Source organism: Xiphophorus couchianus, chromosome 11 (assembly GCF_001444195.1).
Source record: "Xiphophorus couchianus chromosome 11, X_couchianus-1.0, whole genome shotgun sequence".
NCBI classification, from domain to species: domain Eukaryota; kingdom Metazoa; phylum Chordata; class Actinopteri; order Cyprinodontiformes; family Poeciliidae; genus Xiphophorus; species Xiphophorus couchianus.
Genome location: NC_040238.1, coordinates 18,678,158 through 18,701,021, shown reverse-complemented (window position 1 = coordinate 18,701,021; position 22,864 = coordinate 18,678,158). Strand labels below are relative to the sequence as shown.

The following is a 22,864-nucleotide window of genomic DNA, read 5'->3' as shown; positions in this document are numbered from 1 at the left end:
CCCTTTGAATGCCTTGACTTGACTTTTCTTCATAAACCTCTCAAGGGTTTGGTTATACCTGTGGCTTCTCGCTTTTTCTTCCACATTTTTTCCTTCCTCGCAACTTTCCATTAGTTTTTTAGATACAGATCTCTGTGAGCGGCCAACTTCACCGCTTCACGCTAACAAGTATGCTGTAATTTAATGCTGGTTTGAGCTGCAACCTTCAAACCACCTCATCTTCTCACATTAGAAAATCAAACTTAAATGTATTTTTATTGGAACAGGCCAACATGATGGATAATTTGGAGATAAAAGAAAATAATCAATTGTCTTCTCTATTTTCTAATCAAATGAGGAAATTCTCAAAGGTTTGTTAGAGGAGATTGGCAAACAAACAACATGATGAAGAGCAGAGGCCACAACGGACCAAGTCTGGAGAAGTTTAAAGCTGGCAGGGTTCGGTCAAAAAATAATATTCAAAGCTTTGAATGTCTCAAAGGACTCTTTTTAATTCGTCAAACAAAAAAAGGAAGGAGCTTGGCAGATCTGCAGACCTACTCAGACATGGTCGTTCTCCTGCAATGCAAGCCAGGGAAGAATAATTAGTTGTGAGCTAAATACAAATAAACACACCCAGATTTTTTATTGTTAAAAAAACTCTCCTTTTCAACTTCACAAGACACAATACTTGTTGTAGATCTATGAGATAAAATGGAAATAAACTTGAGGTTTTGGTTGCAATATGGGTAAAGTACGTGTTGTAAAGTAAAAGTAAAGATTAATATAATTTTGTTTTATCTAGAGGGATAAGACGCATTTTGACACAGAATTATTTTTAAATGTTGTTTGGAAACAGGACGTAACATGATCACCCACTGTCGTCAAAGCAGAGGGGAAAATCTACGAGTGGATTCCTGATTCCTGCCTCCTGCAGGCAGTGCGCTGCTTCTTCTAAAACCAGGCGGCAAAAAGGGGGTTAAACCCTAAAATGGCTACCATACCCCCCACCTTCTCCTCTTCATCCTCATCATCACCAGCAGCAGCATCATCATCACCTCTGAAGCCCATCCCCTAGTGTTGGTCCGGGAAACGCACCCTGCATGCGCATGGGCGGAGAAACTGCCGCTGTGCGCTTGTATTATTCTACAACTAATTTCTCCTTTTTTTTTTTTTTTTTTTTAACGAAAATGGCGTCTGGTCAGGGAGGTGTAGGAGCTGTCACTGCTCTACAAAACCATGAATGCCCCAGCGGTCCCCACTGGAGCCCGGCTGTCAACCAGTACCACCACCAGCACCAGCAGCAGCAGCAACAGCAGCAGCAGCAGCACCACACCGCCCGCAGCCTGGACCGGGCTCTGGAAGATGCCGTGAGCTCGGGGATCCTGAACCTGAGCGGCAGGAAGCTGAGGGAGTACCCGGGGATCAACTACGATCTGACCGATACGACACAAGCAGGTGAGTCTCTGTTCTGGAGCCTGCAGATCCAAATCACAGCGATGGGAGGGTCATGAACGCAGCATGCTCGCTTTGTGCGCGGATTTCTGCTCTTTTCTTATTCCTGGATAGGGGCGCAGCCTCTAAATGGGGGAAGCTGGACCGACTTGTGTTAAACCTTAACATCCTCGTTGTATTTACCGTCCAGTGGGTCATATATCACACCTCTGCGCTCCTCCGCGGACTCTGTTGAGTGCCTTTTTTTCCCTCAACGCCAGTAGCTTTCATTATTACATCTCCCCTGGAGACATGAATGAGACGGCAGGCGCACCCTACAAGCAGGCGCTGTGCAGCGCTTTGGACTGAAGACTCAGTTCATTTTGCACCAGGAAGCAAATTATGAATGAACCAAGTTACACATTCCTTGCACGCTTCGCATCCTTTGTGCGGTGCACTGAGGGTACTTCTTCGTTTTGGGCAGACAAAAGATGAAGGGTACTCAGAGCCTCAACCCGTCTGCCTGCATGACTGTGCTGATATAGATCCATAAATTTTAGACTGTGCCAAACAGAAAGAGGGGAGCTGGTCTGTCTTTATATTTTCTCTAGGCTTGTTTATTAATAGTTTCTGCCTGAAAGGTGACCTTCTGCTGCAGGCAGGTCAGTCAGTAGGTCAGTCACGTTCTCTTATTGCTGTTTATTTTATTAGAGCCATATATTAGAGCCGTAGTTTATTAGAGCCATATCATACATACTAAGTTTTACTTGACATTCAGGGTTTGCACTGGGCTTCTGTAGCGCTGCACATGAGAGCCTGGCAGGAATGAGATTCTCAAGGTAGGATAACCTTGAGTAAAAATACCTACATTTCATGGAATTTAGTCAAAGATTAACAACAATTTGCATAACATAATTTAATAGGTTTGGTTTTCAAACAAAAAAACTGAACTTATTCCTAATTATGTTATCTGTAAGTAGAGATGGGCCAATAGGAATTGGATAATTTTTGTCTTATTGATTGATTCATTGACTCTTTTCAGTTGGTAATAACATTTGCCTTATAGAAATTAAGTTTAAAAGTATTGAGATAAACAAAAACCCTGTAAAGTGTAGGATAAAGTGCACGGTTTCTTCTTATTATGCCAAACACAGAAAAAAATCTTACTCATTAAATAAGCAAAAATTAAGAACATGAGTATAATCTTCATGAAAATGTTTGTTACAAAACGTTGTCAGTCTTTATCCTTGTTATCCAGAAGACGCTGATTCTCACAGTGAAGGTCTCGTCCTCTGATGTGTCCACCTGCCATATGGCGGCACTTTATCATCAGCAGCTTATTCCTTTGATGAGCCCCTGGCCTGCGTTACACCCCTCTGCCCCAGGGAGTTAGTCGAAACAGGTTTTTTTTATTTTTTTTTATGGAACTGACACATCTCAAGTCAAAAGAAGCACCAGACGCTGTATAAGAAATAATGAGCTTCTGAGAACAAAGTGACTTTCAAAGGCCTGCATTTTGTCTAAAACGCTGGCTGTTTTGTTCATCATGCTGTTGTAACAATGAGCTCATTTCGATCTAAATCCAGTCTTATGATTGTCGTCTGTTATCTCCAGAGCATGGCATATCCCAGGTATGACAATCAGAGTTATAAACAGACGTTTTCATGCCTGTAAAGCCTCTACTTTTCATAGAGACTAATCCTGCGACCAGAAAAACTGCTGTATCTTCACTTTCATTTCATGTCGGTACTCTGAATAAAGGGTTGTGCTAGAGGGAAGTCACACTTTCACAAAGACATCAACACCGCCCTGTACATCAGCAACAAAAGGTGTTACACGCCTGCATTTCAGACTAACTGATGGAAGAAACTCATTTACATCTAATCTGAGAGAAGTGATCACTTTAATTTTTCTCCACCTTCAAACAAATACATTGCACTTAAAAATGAATTGCTTTAACTTTAGGTCCTCTTACAACAACTGTGACATGTGTCTGTTTAACCTTAACTCTATTATGAAGTGTTTTGGTTTACTTTAAAACATGGCTGCTCCAGAATCTAAGAGGTGACCTCCATAGATCAGCCTATCAGCTGGAGCAGAGAGGCTATCTAACACATGAGTGCCTGTTTGCTGTGTGCTACTAGCACTTTGTTGCCACTCAGTTTGTTTTCCCATGAGAAAAAGCAGCAGCTCTATGTGACGCTGCCCTCAGCTTGTGCTGTGGTGCAGGACAGCAACACACCAAACAGGCCAGATATTCAGCTGAACAGAACAAGCTTACGCTGACTTGATTCAGCGTTATGATGAATCACAGTTGTCACTGCATGTACAATATTGGTATTCAGAAGAGCCCACTGCACTGAACCCCATTGGAAACCTCCTGGTTATTCCATCAAATGTTGATTTCTGAACTGAGTTAAAACATTAGTATTGTTGTTTCTAAATGAATATGAACTTGTTTTCTTTGCGTTATTTGACGTCTGTAAGCGCTGCATCTTTTTCGTTATTTTGACCATTACTTGTTTTCTGCAAATAAAAGCTAAATTTTTGCTTGGAATTTCACAGACATGTTGTCAGTGGTTCATACGATAAAAGAACAATGTTAATTTTTACTCAAACATTTGCCTACAAAGAGTGAAATCAGAGAAACTGGTCATTTTAAGAGGTCTCTTAATTTTTTCCAGAGCTGTGTTTGGTTGGATGGCCTTTTACTGGCTTTGATACCCAGATGCTAAATGTTATAAAGAGTTTTGTGAGCTCACACAACCACCTAGCACAAGGAGTGTTGGGGAGTTTGTTTTAGACTACAGTTGGATAGAGAGCATCTGTAAACATCAATTTTCAAGCCTTTACCACATATTCTAGCACATAAATATGTTTTGATATAAACCCTCTCATTATGGTTGTAAGACTTTAAGTCTTTTGTTTCTAACAAGTTTTCTTTCACTATTGTCTGTACTTGGCTTCATCCGACTTCCCACCAACTTTGATCAAATTTGTGTTGTGCACATCTGATAACTACAAAGGAAACAGACTGACTGCACAACTATACACCATTTTGTGTTGGTCTAACACATGAAACCCCAATAAAAACATTAAAGTTGGTGATTGTGACACAACAAAATGCAAAAAGTACTTTTGCCCGACTGAGGGAGAGTAAGGTGCATAATAGGGTTTGCGTTCAACTTTATAGCTAAGTGTAGTACAACTGCCAAGAAGTGCATTATTAAATACACAGTATATAACTACAAATGGTTCATGATAGAGATTGTTGTTTGCACACTTTATTTGAAGGAGTGTGCATAAGACTGGCATAATACTGTTATAGATCTATCATCTGTCAAACATCTAACATCTGTCATGAACATGAAGGAGTCTTCATGAATGTCTATGATGTTGTCATGAAATGTCACTTGGTAAATAATGACACTTTTAATGAACTTTTTATGGAAGTTTTAGTACAACTTTTACATTAAAAGTGTCATTATTTACAGAGTAACACTTCATGACAACAGTCATAAACATTCATGAAGACTCCTTCATGTTCATAACAGGTTATATGTCATGTCAGTGTCATACCAGTCTTATGCAAATAAAGTGTTACCGTAGTTTGTAAACAGAATCCTTCTACATACTGAAATGAATGGGAATGAATTTGGAAATCACAATAAAAGAGTGATTTTGTTTTAATCATCAAATGAGGGAGTTTGCTTCAGGGGTTTCACAGCTACAACAACAGCAACAGGTTTGTTGAAACAGATGTGCTTAGCTTATGTACCTTTAATTATTGTGGAGTGAACAGAGTAAATCCCACAATGTGTTGTCACCACATTCCTGGGATCTTGGAATCTTGAAGGGTGATCTCTGCACAAGGTTACGAACCAATCCAAATTCCTTAATTTAATAATTAACCCATGCAAACACTGAGAGGGCCTCTTATCTGTAAGCAAATGAATAAAAAAGGCCAAGCCGTTCCACAGGGCTCCGTGAGACCTGGCTGCTAAAAACACAACAGGATACAACCGAGGGTTTAATTTTCAGGACTCATTCTGAGAGTTATAACTTCAGGTACTGTTTTTGTTTTCAGAACTGAACTTATCTTAGAAATATAAGCAATGATTTTTTTTTATAGGTATAGATAGTACATTGTTCAGTTGAGTTTTTTATTCTAAATTAAAAAAATTCACGTTTTGTATTTGCGATGGATTGGCGAGCTGTAAAGGGTGCCTGCCGCCTCTCGCCCATTGACCATGAGCTGCCAAGTTAGTTGTTTTTTTTTGTACTGACGGATAAGTAAACTTCAAAATTTAACCACATTCCATTAGTCTTCAGATGAGCGTGCTCCTTTAGTCAGCAGTGACTTCATATTTTGTATTATTTACTGCTGGAGGCAGAAAAATCACATTTCAAGAGCTTGTTGGAGAAGAAAATATAAAATATACCATTGTTTTAGACGTTGGTGTAACATTTCATTAATGGCTCTCACGTTACAGCAGCTCTGATTGATTCTATCGTCTCAACGACAGGCGGAGTATTGAGGTCATGGTGATATATTACAGCTCTAACCTGTGCATTGGTAGACTGATACACAAACCACTAAATGTTTAAAAATGATCTGACATTGATGAGTGAGAACCATTACAGAAAGATTAGACAAACAGTGAATAAGTCTCATTGCTTTACTTGTGTTTGACGTGTGCATCATGTATCCAGCCATAAATCCTGCCTTTTAATCAGTCATATTGATGCCAGATGGTCAGTTGGTTTTTTTGCCCACAAATAAACAGAAACGTTAGAATATAACTGTGTCAGAACAAAGAAATAATAACAGATCCACCATTTTTTTCCAAGTAAATAAAAAAAATGTTTAAAACGAGATGCGATTTCTTTGGCATCGGTATTTTACGTCTTCTTTTTGTATCTATGAAGTATTTCAAGTTCAGATGCTTAAAAGAACTAGTTCATTTTGTGCTACTGTGACAGTCTGCTAAATGTTTTGAATTGGGCTGGATTCAGAGACATGTGGGAATTGGTGTTCTTAGCCTGCAGAGTTTCATATTCAGCCTGTATTTCATTCCTTCACAAGCCCTCGAGCGCTTACAGACCCTGGATTAGAGAAAAGATGAAAATCTAGAAACAGCCTGAAGGCAGCTAAATCTTTTACAAAGTGTGCTTGAAGTATTTGATCTGGACATGAACCAAGTTAATGTGTGACTAAGACAACAAGCAAATATGAGACGTTTTCAGTCATTTGACCACCTAGGATATTGATTTTACACATCGTCAGTCAACCGGACCACAAAATGAGAACTATTTTGGATTCTTATGATTTAAACTATAGTTCCTCGAACGAGGAAAGGGATTTAACCTTTTTCTACTGTTTTACATTCCTTCCACAAGACCGATATCTGCTTTAAACTGGACTTTTAAGCAAGCAGGCCGGTGTTAACCAATCAAATGTGTATTGTATGTTGTATTATATTCTCGTCTTTGACAGTGGTTCTTTTGATGCCAAAAAAGCATTAAAAAGCCTGTTTTTGTGTTTGTGCAAATGTGTTTTTATGAATGTCAAACTGTGTTTTAATAAACACACTAAGTATTGAACCATCAGAGAACTGACCAGATGAAATCCAGAGTCCTTAAAATGTCTAATAGCTGAAGTATGCAACTGTGTTTTCTTACAATTCTTACTGTACTTACTGTGTGCACAATACATGGAAACGCCCACTCCACAGTGAGTGAACATGCTAATAAGCAATACATGGTATCCTGAAGGTTCATCATCTTTTTGAACAGCCCCCTGACACAGTGGCCCCACAGACAAAGACCCGTATTACCAGCAGGAACAAAAGCTCCTGCATGCCAGAGAAATAGGCTGGTCACTTCTGCTGTAGGGTGCTGACAATTAACCACGGGTTAATTGTTGTGTTTCATCAGGTTTCTTTCCATTAGAAAGTTCTTCTGTTTGTGCCTTCACTGTTCAATATTCATCTGTTACCTCTTACTAATCCATTTTTTAGGTACTTCATAAAAAAGTAATGCTTGTTGTCATTTAGTTCGCTTTAAACCTTGATAGGATATCTATTAGTGGAGGTTCTGCTGTGTCACAGGAAGAAAGGGTATTATCTGCACTTCCAACCTTAATGAATATATTGCCGATGCAGCGTAAAGGGTGCAGCGGAGTGGATCCGTGATGGAGTGCTCCTCTGTCTCATAGGCTTTGTCCTGTGGGAGCTCTGAGCAAACCAGCAGGTGGATTAAAGACCCGCTGCGGCCTGCAGATGGTGCACAGTCTGGAAAAGGAGGGGACAGAAATGCGTGTACAAAAGACCCCTGAATCCCTCCTCCCGTATTGTGCTACCATCAACCCTCATGATTTCAGTGCTAAGCAGGAATCCCCAGTTGTGGGGCAGGTGGATAGTCTGTGTACAGCTGCGTTACATCATCCCAGTCAGAGCCTCAGGGAGAGGCTGCGGCCACTCTTAATGGAGAGCGAGTGTACCCCACGACCTCCCATTAGGAGTTCCTCCCTGTGGTAATTTCTGTTTCCTTTAACCTCTTCGTTTATTTTGTCTTTGCTCTACTGACTGTGTCATCACTCGCCTCTTCCTTCTGCTCACTGATTGCAGTTAGAGTTCAGGTCTGAGAGGTCTGTGAATATATTCGCTGTTAATTAGCGGTGAGGGTTTCTAAATTTGTCAAATCTTGTTAAAAAGTGAAGCGAACCAAACTAGAGCGGTTGCTTTTACGCGATCAGCCTGATTGTTTAATAAAGTGGTAACCACATGTAATGGTTTTAAGATGAGGGAAGCGCTGCAGTCTTTACTCTTTCAGTAGAAAGCATGGGGGTCTTCTGTGTGGTGGGACAGAATAATTGAAAGCTCTCTGTTTAACTCAGGCCACGCAGCTCTTTGAAGAGGTTTCTAATTATCTTGTCAACCGGAGATAATTCAGAAAATAAGATTGTTCACGCACTTGTGCACTTACACGCACACACCCTCCCCCCCCCCAAACACACACAATCCCAAACACACACACTCCCAAACACACACTTCTACCCATTAAATCAATGTTTATTGGAAGGTGAATGGAAGGAAGCCTGTTTGGACGGATGCTGCTTTAAGTGGAAACAAGTTATTTGTGTTTTTACAAGACTGTTTATGGAAATATCTTAGGTGTGTGATTTGGGAACCTTGAGACCTTGAGACACAGGCAGCAAAAAAATGTTAGGATTTAATTTGGTGGTATTTACATGATTTATTCTATATTCTATTCTAGATAGCTCAATAAGAAGAGCATGGAGCTCATCTGTCCTAAAATTACTGGATCTAAGTGCAGCTTTACATTTGCATCTTCCTCTTGCTATGAAATATTTAGCACACAAGCTAAAATATTAGCTTCAATTTATAACTGCCTCTCCCATCCTGACCTCATTCAGCAGTTTCCAATGTGCCTCATCCTGTGATAAATTAGCAAGCATCTGAAATACTTTCTTAGACAAATGATGTGAAAATACATACAGATCTAGATCCAGTAGATGCAAGTGATGATGTAAATCAGCACTTTTCATCATAAAAACTTATATTAAACCGGTTATTAAAAGGCTCTCATGTAGTTTAATTCATATATATATTTATATTTCAGCAAGAGTTTTGACATGTTATGAAAATATAAGCAGAATCTTTTAACATTATTAAATATTCATTGGTCATCATGGCCATTAGTGAAATACCACATTAGATTGTTTATACAAAGAAACAAAACTAAACTGTATGTTACAGTTGCCTTTAATCAAAACTGAAGAGCCTCTGTCGTACTGTTGCTAAAATGATACCATACATTGATTATTACAGTTGTAACAATGCCATCTATAAATATATTGCCTGTTCAGCTTAAAATATTGCTAATGCGGTGAGTTAATTTTGAAATATTATGTTATAATTTTAAAGTTTTTTGGGTTTAAATTCAATTCTTTAAACCATCTAGGCTTGTGATAATTTTTAAAACTCCAAGAGAAAAGTGTTTGAAAAAAAAAATTAATGTTTGAGGTGCAAGCTAACAGTTCATAGCAGTGCCTTTGCCTCCTTTTACGCCTCTCTATTCAATGCCCTCGTTTGCACATAAGCACATTTAGTAAATGTCTCTTCAGTTGACATTGTTAACTTGTTGTTAAAATTCCGTTTCATTTGTTTTTCTCTGCTTGTGTTGCCTAAAAGAAAATTCAGTGGCTTTAACAGTTACTTTGTTATTATGATAAGGTTCAGTCAGCATATGAAGAGGATTAGCTTATATAATCTTATGCAAAGCAATCTGGAATTGCAAAATCAGCTGACTAACAACAGTCTTTTCTCTCATGCACAGCTTCCCACAACACATATTCTCTAATTTAGCTGTCATGGAGGGAGCTTGTTTCCTTATCAGCTGCAGATCTGCTGACTCAAATTGATGATTTTTATCTTCTTAAATAAGCAAAACCTACTGCAGATTGCAGGAGGTTCTTTCTTTAATGCTTGTGAGAGTGAGCAAAAATAAATTAATATCAGCAATCAACTTTAACTTTACCACAAATTATCAACTCGACAGTACACAATAGATCTGCTGTTTTCCAGCAAAGAGAAAGACTTGAGCTCAGCTCAAGTCTAAGGCTGTTACTGTGAGTCTCCCCGGTCAATGATAGATGCGCTGACATATTGCAGCCATAGCAGCACTCAGACAGTCAAAGCTTCAGACTCCTATGTAATTTTAGACCATTGTTCGATGAAGGAGACATGTTAGCCACTGGTCTGTCACAGAGATGTATTGATCTGTCTTTCTAGCTCGTGGCCTCTTGGGTTTAAATCAAACACTGGGATGTTGCCTGGACCGTAAAAGGGCTTTTACGGGTATCCTACCTCTGCATGTTGGAAGTAAACACTTTTTCTGTTTCTGTCTGTAGATCTATCCAAGAATCATCTGGCAGAGATCCCCCCAGAGGTCTGTCTCTTTGCCCCACTCGAATCACTCAACCTCTACCACAACTGCATCAAATCCATCCCTGAAGCCATTATCAATCTGCAGATGCTGACTTATCTTGACATCAGGTGAGCCATGAGTTTCTATTATTGCATTCAGTCAAAGTAAGAGCTAATGTTTTGCAGGTTTATGTGTACGTAGAGGTGCTTGTTCTGCTTTTTTGCTCAGAAACAAGCTCACACGAACAGGAGACAATTCCTCTTTTTGTACTGAAACTCAATTCCCAGTACCTCTATGCTCAGTTTTGATATGTAGGTCAATGTTTTATCTTCCTCCACAGCCGAAATCTCCTGTCGGTTCTACCAAAATACCTGTTCAATCTCCCCCTCAAAGTCCTGCTTGTGAGCAACAACAAGCTGGTATCCATCCCTGAAGAGATTGGCAAGGCCAAAGAGTTGATGGAGCTGGTGAGCGTTGCCTAGGCATCGGTGCATTTGACCCGATGATGTGATGCACGTTGACAGATAAGAGTATTTCTGCTTTCCCACATTTTCCCTCCACTTCCAGGACGTGAGTTGCAACGAGATCCAGGTCCTGCCGGCGCAGGTGGGGAGGCTCCAAGCCTTACGTGAACTCAACATCAGGAAGAACTGTCTTCACATGCTGCCCGAGGGTCAGTGATCACTTGAGATGCTCTGTTTGTATCTCACCGTGCAGCTCTCTCAGAGTTATGGGTACGTAGTCAGAGCGCCGTGTTGTGGATTTTGGCAAGCGCGGCTGACCTCTAAGAGCCAAAAAACACTTGGCTGGAAGCATTTGTTTTGTGTTTCCTGTCATGTCTGTTGTCTGTTCTCTTTTGCAATCGGCTTTCGATTTCTAAACTTGATTAATAGTTTTGTCACCAATTAAAATTTTTATTTGTGTGACATAAGTCATAAATTTCGCCAAGAAGAACACAACTTGTTAAATTAATTTTGCATTTTACGGATGAATGAGAATCTGATTGAGTGAACGATAAATCTACTTTCTGACAGAGTTTAGTTGGAAGCCAGTTTAGTTATTTCAACACATTCTCACTCCCAACAGGTTCGCTCATGAGAAGCTGTCAGAAAGTAATCATAACTGTCATGAAATATAAACCACCGTGAAAAGAACTTCATAAAATCAAACGAGATCAAACGGTTTTGGGACCTCAATCCCTGGGACTCCTTAAAAAAAATCCTCCTCACACTTTCCTTAGAACCAAGACCAGTATGAACTAAACTGTTACTGGAGTGTGGAAATAGTTTAACTGGATTCCATATTTATTCATGAGAAAACACAAATTCATTCTCTTTTCATGTATGTCAATGAGGTCAGTCATAAAAAAGTCTATCACCTTGATTTTAATACTTTAAATATTCCCTGATTTTCTACACTAGGCCTTACATTACATGAAGTCAAGTTTTATTTTTCATTAATTCATTTCAACTTCTTACTGTTGAATCAGGTGTAACAAGAATGTACAAGCCACTGTTGTTTCTACGCAGTTAAAATATTAATATTATTGAAAATATGTATATTTAACAGGATCTGGTCACCATCAGTAAGTACAGTGATGATACGGAAAGTTGATTCCAGCTTCCTGCAACATGTTGAAAGTCTCAGCAGATTAGAAATAAATTTGTAGACAAGCATTTTAAAGGTAGAGGCTATGGGACTAAATCCATGCGGTTTGAAAACACTGTGACTGCAGTTCCACATATTATCCAGAGGTTTAAGGTCAACAGGACTGTAGCCACCCTCCCGGGTAATCGATTTGCTCAGTAGGGAGCCTATCGACTTTTTTAAACACCAGCTACATTCAGCAGGCAAGCCTTCTTCTACCAGCTCCACTGTGTTTGTTTTTCTTGCATTTCCTTTGTTTAAAAAAAATCTGTATTCCTTTTATTCTCTTTTTTTATTAATCAAAATAAATTTTGATTGAAAGAAGTATTTTCAGTCAATGCTGACTCAGCCTTAAGCAGACTATTATATAAAAACCCATTAAGATTGAGCGCAACAGATGCATCTGTTGCCTTTTAAGACCTGCATCAACCGTTTCCACTTGTTTACTTTGGTGATGCAACCTGAGACATTGTCAGTGTTGAAATATCTTCATTTGGTGAGACATAAAGATTTTTGAGAATGAAGGATTTTACAACCTACGCATTATTAGGTTGTGAAATGCTTTTAAAACGCCTGTGTGGCTTCAGTAATTTCCTATGATGCATCATGGTAAAAGCAAAGTTGGCTCCTAAATACTTTAGAAAAGAGAAATGAGCTTTATTAGGTTGGAGAACGTTAGAAATGTTCTGTAAAGAGGGTTAAATCCACTGGGGTTCATATTTAGTCAGAATTTGTTTGGGTAATTTTTGGGTGATTTTTGTTTCCTTGGAACATGAAGACTGTTAAACTAACCACAACGTTCAACTCTACAGAGGCTAGGTTAGTCTAGGTTTAAAGAAACTCAGTTTTTTGGCTGTTTTTCAGTTTTCTGGAAATTTGTTCCAGATTTGTGGAGCATAGAAGCTGAATGCTGCTTCTCCATGTTTGGTTTTGGTTCCAGTGATGCAGAGCAGAACCAGAACCAGAAGATCTGAGAGGTCTGGAAGGTTGCTATGACAACCTTCCAGATGTTTTGGTGTTTCAGTGATTTATAAACAACAGGATTTTAAGCTACAAGAGCCAGTGTAAGGACTCTAGAACTTGGTGAAATGTTGAAAAACGGGTTCCCTACATTTCTGCAGATTCTGCTGTTTGTGTCAGGGTTTCATTTTTTCCTTTTCAGAGCTGGCAGATCTGCCTCTCATCCGACTTGACTTCTCCTGCAATAAGATCACAGAGATTCCTCCAGCTTTCAGGAAACTCAGGCAGCTGGAGTACATCATCCTGGACAACAATCCTATGCAGTCTCCTCCTGCACAGGTGTGTTATTTCACTCCAGCGTCGTGCTCATGCACGAAGTAAGACGTACTTAAGTTTACTTGTAAACATAAAACGAGAATGAAATGAACCTGACACGAGTGCACCCTCTAGTGGTTGAGAGGAGATCATTCTCTCTGCAGTGGTAATTGACAGTGAGCTGAGTTCAGTTTTGGATTTTATGCATTTCAGATTTGCCTCAAGGGCAAAGTGCATATCTTCAAGTACTTGAACATCCAGGCTTGCAGAACGGACAAGAAGCCAGACACCCTGGACCTCCCGACGCTCAGCAAACGATGTCTTCCACAGCCCCTCACTGACAGGCAACAACAGATTCATCATTATGTTATATTATATGTATCCAAACCTAATTAGTAGTTTATTCATTTTAACATTTTCAATCTGTTTTGTATATTTCCAGCATGGAAGATTTTTATCCCAGTAAGAATCATGGGCCCGACTCTGGAATTGGTAGTGACAATGGTGACAAGAGGCTGTCAACAACAGAGGTCAGAGTTCAAACACATAGATGTGGTCACAGATGTGCTCCAGTGTGTAGGAGTCTCAAACAGCCTTTGGTTTCTTTCTATTTTGTTTTTTAAGAACCAAAAATAAATTCACATACCGATTTTCCTTCTTGTAGGAAATCTTGAAAAGCATTTCTCATTGTCCTTTAACTTAATAATGCACAACTTTGTTAACCTGTCACATAAAATCCCAATAAAATACATTGAACTCTGGAACATGACAAAATGTGGGAAAAGTGTAATACATACTTTGCAAGGCACTTTAAGACTACAATGTTTTACTGTGATGTCAAAGGATTGTTGTTCTCACTTGGTTTGTTATTTCCGTGGTTATAATAATAAATTTAAAAACTCCTGGGGTGTGGCAGCTGAAATAACACAATGTCTCATTAGACAGAGCTGAAGAGAAAAACATTGGTATCTTTAAGTTGTCAATCTAGCTTTGAACTTGCAAAAGCAAAACCAGCAGGCACAGAAATATTGAAGCAAAAAATGGAAGGCGGTGAATCGCCAGAGGGTTAAAAAGGAAATAATACAGACGTCAAACTTCAATCGCACAACATGTACTGTTAAAATCAAAAGTTTACATACATTATATGAAAAGACATCAGCGTTTTTTGACACTGTCTGGCATGAAATCAGATAAAAATGTTTCCTGTTTTTGGTCATTTAGGATTACAAAGGATTACAATAATGAAAAGGCAATCATTTTATTACTTTCTTCAAAATCAAAAATTTAAATACAGTCTAAGAGATCCCAGAGAGGAACATTCTTTGCTCTGAAATGAGCATATCAACTCAAAAACAAAAGCTAAAGAAGATACTGGCTGAAGATGGTAAGAATGTGTGATTATCCTCAGTGAAACGAGTCAATTCCTTCAGCCAGGAAGGAGCCATTACTTCAAAACAAAGATAAAAAAGCCAGATTCATGTTTGAAAATGCACACAGGGACAAAGACCGTCATTTCTGGACAGATAGGAAAAAGAGGCTTGGGTGCAAATATGTTTCCAAACGGACAATGACCCAAAGCAAACAGCCAAACTGGTTACAAAATGGCTCAAGAGTTACAAAGTCAATGTTATGGAGCAGACATCACAAAGCCATGACCTCAATCCTAATGAAAATTTATGTGCAAAGCTGAAAAGTCATGTGCGACTCGAGCAAGGCGGCCTACCAACATGGCCGACACCAGTTCTGCCAGGAGGAATGGGGCAAAATTCCTGCCAACTATTATGAGAAGCTTATGGGGAAAATATCCAAATCATACAGTTTAAGGCCAGTGGTGCCAAATACTAATGAAGTGTGTTTGTATTTTGACTTTGAAGAAAGTAATAAAAATTGCCTTACAAATTCTCTCTCTCATTATTCTGGGATTTAGCAAATAGAAAAAATGTTGGTAATCGTAATTGAAGTAAAACTGGAAAAGTTTATTGATTTCACATCAGTTAGTGTGAAAAAAAAATACATATGTGTTTTTGTATGTCGTGTCAGCAAACTTCAGGTTTCAACTGTATATGACTACAACGCTGAGTGGAGAAACGGCATAGGGATATTTACTGAAATAATTTAAGAGCTGACAGGAGAGACTGTGGAGGGAATCAAACCACATGTATACCCTAATTCACCTGTTGGTAATATTTCAGTTTGTGCCTCGGAGCGAAGGAACTGCGACATGTCAAAGGCAGCATACCACAGATGTCTCTTTGATTGATGATTGATGAAGGTTAAGACAAATAACCTTGTCTAAACAGCCAGTAAAAGGAATCTTTACGTTGTATCACTTCCACGCTAGCGCATGTTCTGTATTGCATCACCAGCCTATAAAAGTAATTCCTAATAAGGCTGTTTTTGTTTTCAAATGTCGTCCGCAGCCCTCAGACGACGACACCGTCAGCCTCCACTCACAGGTCTCAGAGACGGCCCGCGCCGACGCTCTGTCCCTGCTCTCCAAAATGGACTCTTGCAAAGGTTACCCAAAATAAGTATCACACATTCCCTTTGACAGCAATAACAGAGACACATGGGGGTTATAGAATGAAGTGCCTAAAATGTGACAGTTGTGTGACGAACGCGGATGCTTCCTCCCTCTATCAGATCAGGATCTGTATGACTTTATAGAGCCCAACCCCGACGAGGATCCTGCTCTGTTAGAGAAAGATGGGCAGCAAAGCAGCCATGTGTCTTGTATAAAGGTACCTACATCTGTTTGTGTTTTCTTCAAGATCTTAACAAAAGAAAATCGAGAAGTTTTGCTGTCCGGATCCTCATGCAATGTTGCTTTGGGTGCGTTTCAGGAGCTGGAGAAAGTTTTAAACATGTCCCAACAATGTAAAGATAAAGACAGCTGGAAGGAGGAGTCCGGGTGAGTTTGAAACCAACTCTCTTATTCAGCAAAGCACGTGCAAACGAGCACACGCCGCTTTTACGTGAAAACTTGCTGATGCTCTCTGGAAACAACAAAGGGGCTAAAACGTCAATGACTCACTGTCTGTGGATGCAGGCTTACAGGACGGCACAACATCTGTTCTTTTTTTAATTTTATTACTCATTCAAACTTCACATAACGCGATGGGAAGAAAGATAATACATGGTTTAAAAGAGTTCTTTAAAACAAAAAATGAAAATAGGTGTGGCCTGAATTTTTTTAAAGTTATTCTGAGTCACAACTCATTTCAGTTACACATGCAAGAATTTTTGGGACACGTCTACCAAACCTTTACACATTTTTCCATATTTTTCAATGCAAATTAGTTCATGCTTGGTCATACTTGAAATTCAGCATTTGTGTGTAAAGTATTGCTGCAGTATGTGCTTAGACTTTGATCTAATCTTTAACACTATGCCTACAGCTGTTGGAGTATTTATCAGGTTTTCAGCTTCTGCTCTGTCCAGGCCTTGTTTTTGGTATCCATGTTCCTAATATTTTCCAACAAACCTCTAAAACCTAAACAAATCAGCTGTACAGTATTCATACTGCGATTAAGTTATACACAGATGAACTGCAGCAGTGTTGGATTTTATTCTTTATTTAGCCTCAGAAATGTAGATAAAATAAACTTCTCATTTTTAGTACTCTTCTCATAATATCTAAAACCACCAAACAACTCCCTGTTGGTCTGCTTCACAGAATCCCAATAAAATTCTTGAAAGTTTGTGATTATTACATAACAGTGAAAAAGTTCACTGATTTAGCAAAGCACTATGAATTGTAGCACTATTACTAGGAAAAACCCAGCATGTACAGATGCTGTGCAGCTGTTGTTTTGACATGCTGTAAACATTAGTGACTCATATATGTGTCTCTAAATCTGGAGTTTGATTCCGTTCTTTCCTGTTTTGATGAAAATCAGAAAGCTTTGTCCATGTAAACAATATGAACAGAGGACTACAGGAGTTGAAACAAGCAAAGGACTGCAGGGAAGTTATTAAGCCCAACTTGATGAAAGGAAGCAGCAGATCAGAAAGGAATAAACATAATTTTTACTCATATGACATCAAAATGCCAAAACAGCTTAAAGCCTTACTAAACGAGACGAATTATGCTCTTCTGTTATTCCAAGATCTACAAGATGTCGGGGAAAAGATTGAAACTCTGAATAGCCGCTGCATGTTGAATCTAAGCAACACACGGCCAAATGCTTATAGAGCAAAGCTGAAGGTGTGCCAGTAAAACACTGGAGCGTGATCCGACCATTGCATCCATGCATCCAGTTTTTGAGTCTGCTTTATCTCTTGGTACCTATTCCTAGCAATCCTGCATCACTGGTCAAAACAGAAGCACATGCAGACTTCATTAGGAAATTCATTTCCATAAATTGGTTGGTTTTAAAGTATCCAAAAGACACACATTTTACACAAACTAACTCACCGTTATTTGTTGTGTCTGCAAAGTATTCCATGGCAGAAAGCAGGAAAATTAAACAATGTGTTGGCTGGCGTTCAGAAAATGATATTAAAAACAGAAAGAAATTGTTGGACCTTGAACTTAAACTTTGAATCAGCGTGCTGCCCCGAGTTGGGATGCTTGCGTTCGTGCATACGACAGAGGTACTTCAGCTCCAGTAATGTGTAAGGGCCTTTTAAGTTAAAGTAAGAAGAAGAAAATGTGAAACCACTTTCTGCACATTACAGCACGACCTCTCCTAAGGGTTCAGATCCAGGACAAACCCATTACATTTGGCAGAAAATGCTTCTAATTATGTATCATCAGTGATCAACGGTTGAGCAGCCCGTTATTGTTAATTTTCATGTTGTTTGCAAAACTACTTGGATTTTAATCGGTGCGTTTTGCATGTAGTGAAACTGGACAGTATGTTGTAAGTTTAGTGATATTTCCGCAGCTGCTGTCTTGACTGGTCTTGAAATAAAATCCAGAGTCCTCGGCGCCCGAGACCGAGACAAGACCGAGACCAAATGCGGTCGAGTCCGAGACCGAGACCATCAAAAATGGTCTCGAGACCAAGACCGGTCTTGAGTACTACAACACTGTTATCTGGAATACATATTGAAAATATTGTATAATAAGCTCTTAGCATGAAAACATAGAGGAGACAATCTGCAAAGTGAACAGTTTCTTTGTGAGGGAGCCTAAACTGTACAAGGAATGAGAGGAAACTACAATATTAACACTTTAACTCTAAATTCAGTGATTATATTGGATCTAGTCGCTAAAAGAATCAGTAATTAAACTATTAGTCACACCAATGGCTGGAGAATGTTGGAGAACAAATGTTTACGTTTTATTTCGCTAATAAAGTTTGAACCTTATCAAAAAATCTCTCTCTGAATTAGCTTTGGCGAAGGTTTTCAAAAGAATTCGCCTGAGGAAGGCCTCCATGGTCTCGACAAGGGCGTTGAAGAATTTGATTGTTAGGCACTGGCAGTTTCTCTTTTTGAGAACCTAGTTGGACGTAATCCAAAAACCGTCCTTGTGTGAATAAAAACACCAAGCTGCATTTTTAACAAGAGGTTCAAACTTGCTGGGCGTGCTTCCCGGTTGGTGGTCATCTGGACAGAGCCAAACGGTTCCTCCCTGTTTCTCTCTTCACTATCTCACGTTCCCCTTCGCTGCACGCAGACGCAACCTCCAGAAGTCAGAGAGAGTTTGTGACACGTCTGCCTTTCATAACCGTAAGGAACAATAGAGCGTATTTTGTTTCAGAGACCTTGTGTTTACGGTTTGAGTGGACAGGTAATTCTTAACACACCAGATAAGAAAACCAGTCTGGAGCCGGAGCTTTACTCTTGTATTCACATGCATTTTAAATCTAGTAAAAAGGTGTTAAAGATTTTATTATGACAACCGTATAATCATTGCAATCTCAAGAGTCTATCAAACCTCAGAGGCATTCACAGAACAGTTGGATTCAAACTGAGATAAACCATACACAGCCAGATCCTGTAAGCTCTTTAAAAAGGGTTTTAGTTCGGTGTTTTCTGCCTCTGTCAGTGTCGTGAGGTGTTTATATCTGTGCATCTCGAGGCGTCAGCCAGAAATTCATAGCTCAAGCAAAGATGGGTCTTTCAAATTTACAATAATTCCAAAAATATAGCCATGTTAGCTGCAAAGTGGTTTATGGAGGCCAAAGCCACTGCTTAGGAGTGACCATCACAAATCCACGATCTCATCTAGAAAATTAGTGAACAAACCTGAAGAGGTGTTTGTAAGAAACACCTCTTCAGATTTGAGTACTACAACTCAGTTACACCAGTTCTGTTGGGTGGAATCTTTTTTTTACACTGCATGTAAATATCAAGTTTCAACTCTACCTCTGTCTTATACACTAATGCAAACTAGTGTCACCACAAATGTCTTCTCTGAACAGTCGACTGATGCAAAAGGGAAGTTTTTGCCTCCAGTTTGGCTGGGAAAATGGTTCTCTATTTTACCTTGTTGGATCAGAGAGAGTTCCTTTGTGTCACTAAAAGTTTGATTTGCAGATTGAATTAACGGCAGTAGTTTGCCGGTGCTATTTTTGGACGTTTTGTTTAGATAATCTGATTTCAACTTAGTGGACAGAAGCAATATTTTTTTTATTTTTCAGCATTTAAAAGCAAACTTAGTTGCTCAAGATGAATCCACACTGCGTCAAAAGCAACATGTAGAAACTGAAATGCTTGTGCAATCGAATGAGAACAATTGACAACAAAAAGGAGGAGGGAGGGATTTTTATTGCCTTTTCATTTGTTTAAATATTAAAGCAAGACAACCTTTGCTCTCTTCATGTTTTGGCCTGGCGTCTGCTGCCCCAGGGTTGGAGTAATGAGATTAAACAGAACCAGGAAACTGTAGCTATGCATTGTTTTTTTTTAAACATGTTTATTCTTGCTCTCTCTCTTGATGTTTATATATCCTGCAGTAGTTTCAGACACACAAGCTGTTACTCAAATAAACTTGAATAAAACCCAGATCAATGCTTACAATTCCACTTAGGTCAGTTATTTAGTAACAAAAAAAATCAAGTGGCCATGAAAGTGTCTTCTCATTTGATTGTCTGATTGCGTGCTCCAGCTTCTGCAGCTGCCCGTTTAATTTAATGTGGCGGCTTGGCTTCCTTCATGTAAACACAACCCCACCTATTGCCGATATTAACAAATGCAGCCTGCAGCGAGAAAGTCCTCCTGTCTTATAAAATCATACATTAGATGGATAAACACAGAATGAGTTCATTTAATAATAATTCAGGCCAGGATTGTGTGTTTTTAAAGTTTGTAAACTCAAACCTCATCTCCTCACAGTTCTGATAAGGACCAGCTAGCTGAGGAAGAGGATGATGAGCTGAAAGAAGTGCTGGATCTGAGGAAGATCGCTGTGCAGCTTCTGCAGCAGGAACAGCAGAACAGGTGGGTGGGAGTCGCCATGACGACACACATGGCAGAGGAGAAATCTCTAAGCATGCTCACAGAAAAACAGGTGAAAAGTATAATTGTGTGACTTGAGCATTTGTGTGTACAGACGAGCCAATCTGACTGAACTTCTGTTATTTTGCAAAAACAACATGAGCATAAATCTCAGTGTTCAGATGTTTGCAGCGGTACCATCTAAGAATATTCAAAACGATATTTCACATCTGTTTCACTGCAAAGAAATGTATTTATTTCTATTGGTCTATCACAAGAAATGACTTTTAAAAAAATCCATCAACGTGTGCTTGCATCAAGCCAAAGTGTTTTGGTGTTACTCTGTTGCTGATAATTCTGGCCGATATTTCCCCACGTTTTCCCAAACATTGCTGCATCATTTCTATCTTCTTCGTTTGTCTCCTCAAATGTAATCTCTCTCTTCCTACTTCTGATGTTTCTCTACTTCTCTCTTCCTTCTGCTTCGGCTTGTTTGATGTCTTAGACGACGGTCCTTAATTTGCAGAGCAGAGAGTCTAATCCACCGGCGGAGGGTGACCGGCAGGGCACACAGGTACGCAGGTTTTCCCTCTTAATATTTCACAGCCGGTTTGAATGTCACTCTTGCCGAGGAGCGTCTCCTTGCAGCTGTTGTACCCGAATTGCTGTGATGTGAATCAGTGCCATTGTTAAAAGAAACTTTATACAAGGGGGGCATTATCACTTTCACTCTTTAGGTGCTGTCCCATGTTGCTCAAGTTTCCAGTGAATATCCGGCAGTGTGTATTTTAAGCCATATGGAAAAGTATTGTGTCATTGCCAATGATTTACCGGATTTGCATCGTTTCATAAGAGCATGCCTGTTTTCTTGTTTTTCTTTGCAGGTTTCTGAGTCACTCTGGGAGCTCCAGCAGCAAACCGAGGCCCCCACCTCAGGCTGCTCGAAGGTACGAGTCACAGTCGGCCAGAAAAGCCACAAATCCACTTAATTAAGTTTACTCATCTTAAAGGGAAACCGCTGATTTTATCCAATTAAAAACAGATCAAAATAAATATTACAAGACAAAATAAATGCAGCATTGAGTTAACAGAAGCTGAAATTGTCTCAAATTTGATTCAAGGCTAATCGCACAACTCATCTGCACAATATGGATGTTTTAATTTCCTCTCAAAGCCTTGATCAGGTTAATCTGTTACGCCTCCTGCGACACTAAAATCAGACAAATGACACATAATGTTTTTGTCAGGATTTGTGGTTCTGGAGGTGGTGAGGAAGATGCTGTGGACCCAGGTTGAAGTGAAGAAATGTTCATTTAATGACGATGAAAACACAACAATCCAGGCAGTACAGATGAGCAGAGGCTAGGAGCTCACACTGGTAGCAACTGGTGCAAAAACACACTGATGACAGACTCAACGTAGCATAGATGAGGACCTGACAGGGGAACAAAAGACACAGGTGGGTTTAAATACACAGGGAGACAATCAGGGGAGACAAGGAACAGGACAACACGGTGAAACCGAAACCAAAATAAACACACAGAAAACTCAAATTCTCACAGTTTTCTTTTCTGTTGGATGAGTGAAAAGGTTTTTGTTTAATGTTATTTGTACTGTTTCTTTCAGTGCCTCTCTGGATGAAGGAAGTAGCGGCGCTTCAGTGCTGAGTGGGCAGGTACAGAGAGATTTTATGCACAATTATACCAAAATTCATGCACTTCTGTCTGTTGTGGTCTGACGACGGGAGTCGTTTGAATGTTAACTTTGTGTGTTTCAGCCTTCGTCCTCCTGCTCCTTTGATGGGAGCTTGAAATCAGAACGGTCAGACTGCGATCCAAATTGGCCCGAAGTTCCTCCTGTCCTCAACCAGAACGAAGACCGCAGGCGGAACAAGTACCTGAGGAAGGACTACCTGAAGGTGTGGCCATGTGATGTACATCTTTCTTTTCAAGGCTGGCAGAATCTTTCTAGTATTTTGTCATGGTCGTGAGATTTCAGTCACTGTAATCAGCTTGTTAACCTGCATCTTTTCAACAGTATGTTGTCATGTGGCAGGTACACCATCTCTTCCCATCTAGTAACAAAAGCATGCAAAGATGTCGAAGAAGCCTTATATTAGATTATTTTTTTATGATAGTAGCACAACATTACATTGACAATTTTAGAAAAATCCAACCTTTAGCTTGAA

General features: G+C 39.5%; 1 protein-coding gene across 2 annotated transcripts in view; it reads left to right on the top strand.

Annotated features, from left to right (window-relative positions):
- Window positions 1-1,013: 1,013 nt before the first annotated feature.
- lrch2 (leucine-rich repeats and calponin homology (CH) domain containing 2) overlaps window positions 1,014-22,864 on the top strand; it is a 36,989-nt gene continuing 15,138 nt past the window's right edge. For both annotated transcript variants that reach the window (XR_003597272.1, XM_028031376.1), the window contains exons 1-15: window positions 1,014-1,437; window positions 10,349-10,493; window positions 10,706-10,832; window positions 10,933-11,038; window positions 13,175-13,311; window positions 13,501-13,631; window positions 13,730-13,817; window positions 15,708-15,804; window positions 15,931-16,028; window positions 16,131-16,198; window positions 20,575-20,679; window positions 21,182-21,250; window positions 21,561-21,623; window positions 22,303-22,351; window positions 22,454-22,594. Coding sequence is in view for 1 of the 2 variants with exons in the window: in XM_028031376.1 (XP_027887177.1) it covers window positions 1,083-1,437; window positions 10,349-10,493; window positions 10,706-10,832; window positions 10,933-11,038; window positions 13,175-13,311; window positions 13,501-13,631; window positions 13,730-13,817; window positions 15,708-15,804; window positions 15,931-16,028; window positions 16,131-16,198; window positions 20,575-20,679; window positions 21,182-21,250; window positions 21,561-21,623; window positions 22,303-22,351; window positions 22,454-22,594 (1,779 nt within the window). In the remaining variant the exon portion in view is untranslated. The remainder of the gene's footprint in view (window positions 1,438-10,348; window positions 10,494-10,705; window positions 10,833-10,932; window positions 11,039-13,174; window positions 13,312-13,500; window positions 13,632-13,729; window positions 13,818-15,707; window positions 15,805-15,930; window positions 16,029-16,130; window positions 16,199-20,574; window positions 20,680-21,181; window positions 21,251-21,560; window positions 21,624-22,302; window positions 22,352-22,453; window positions 22,595-22,864) is intronic.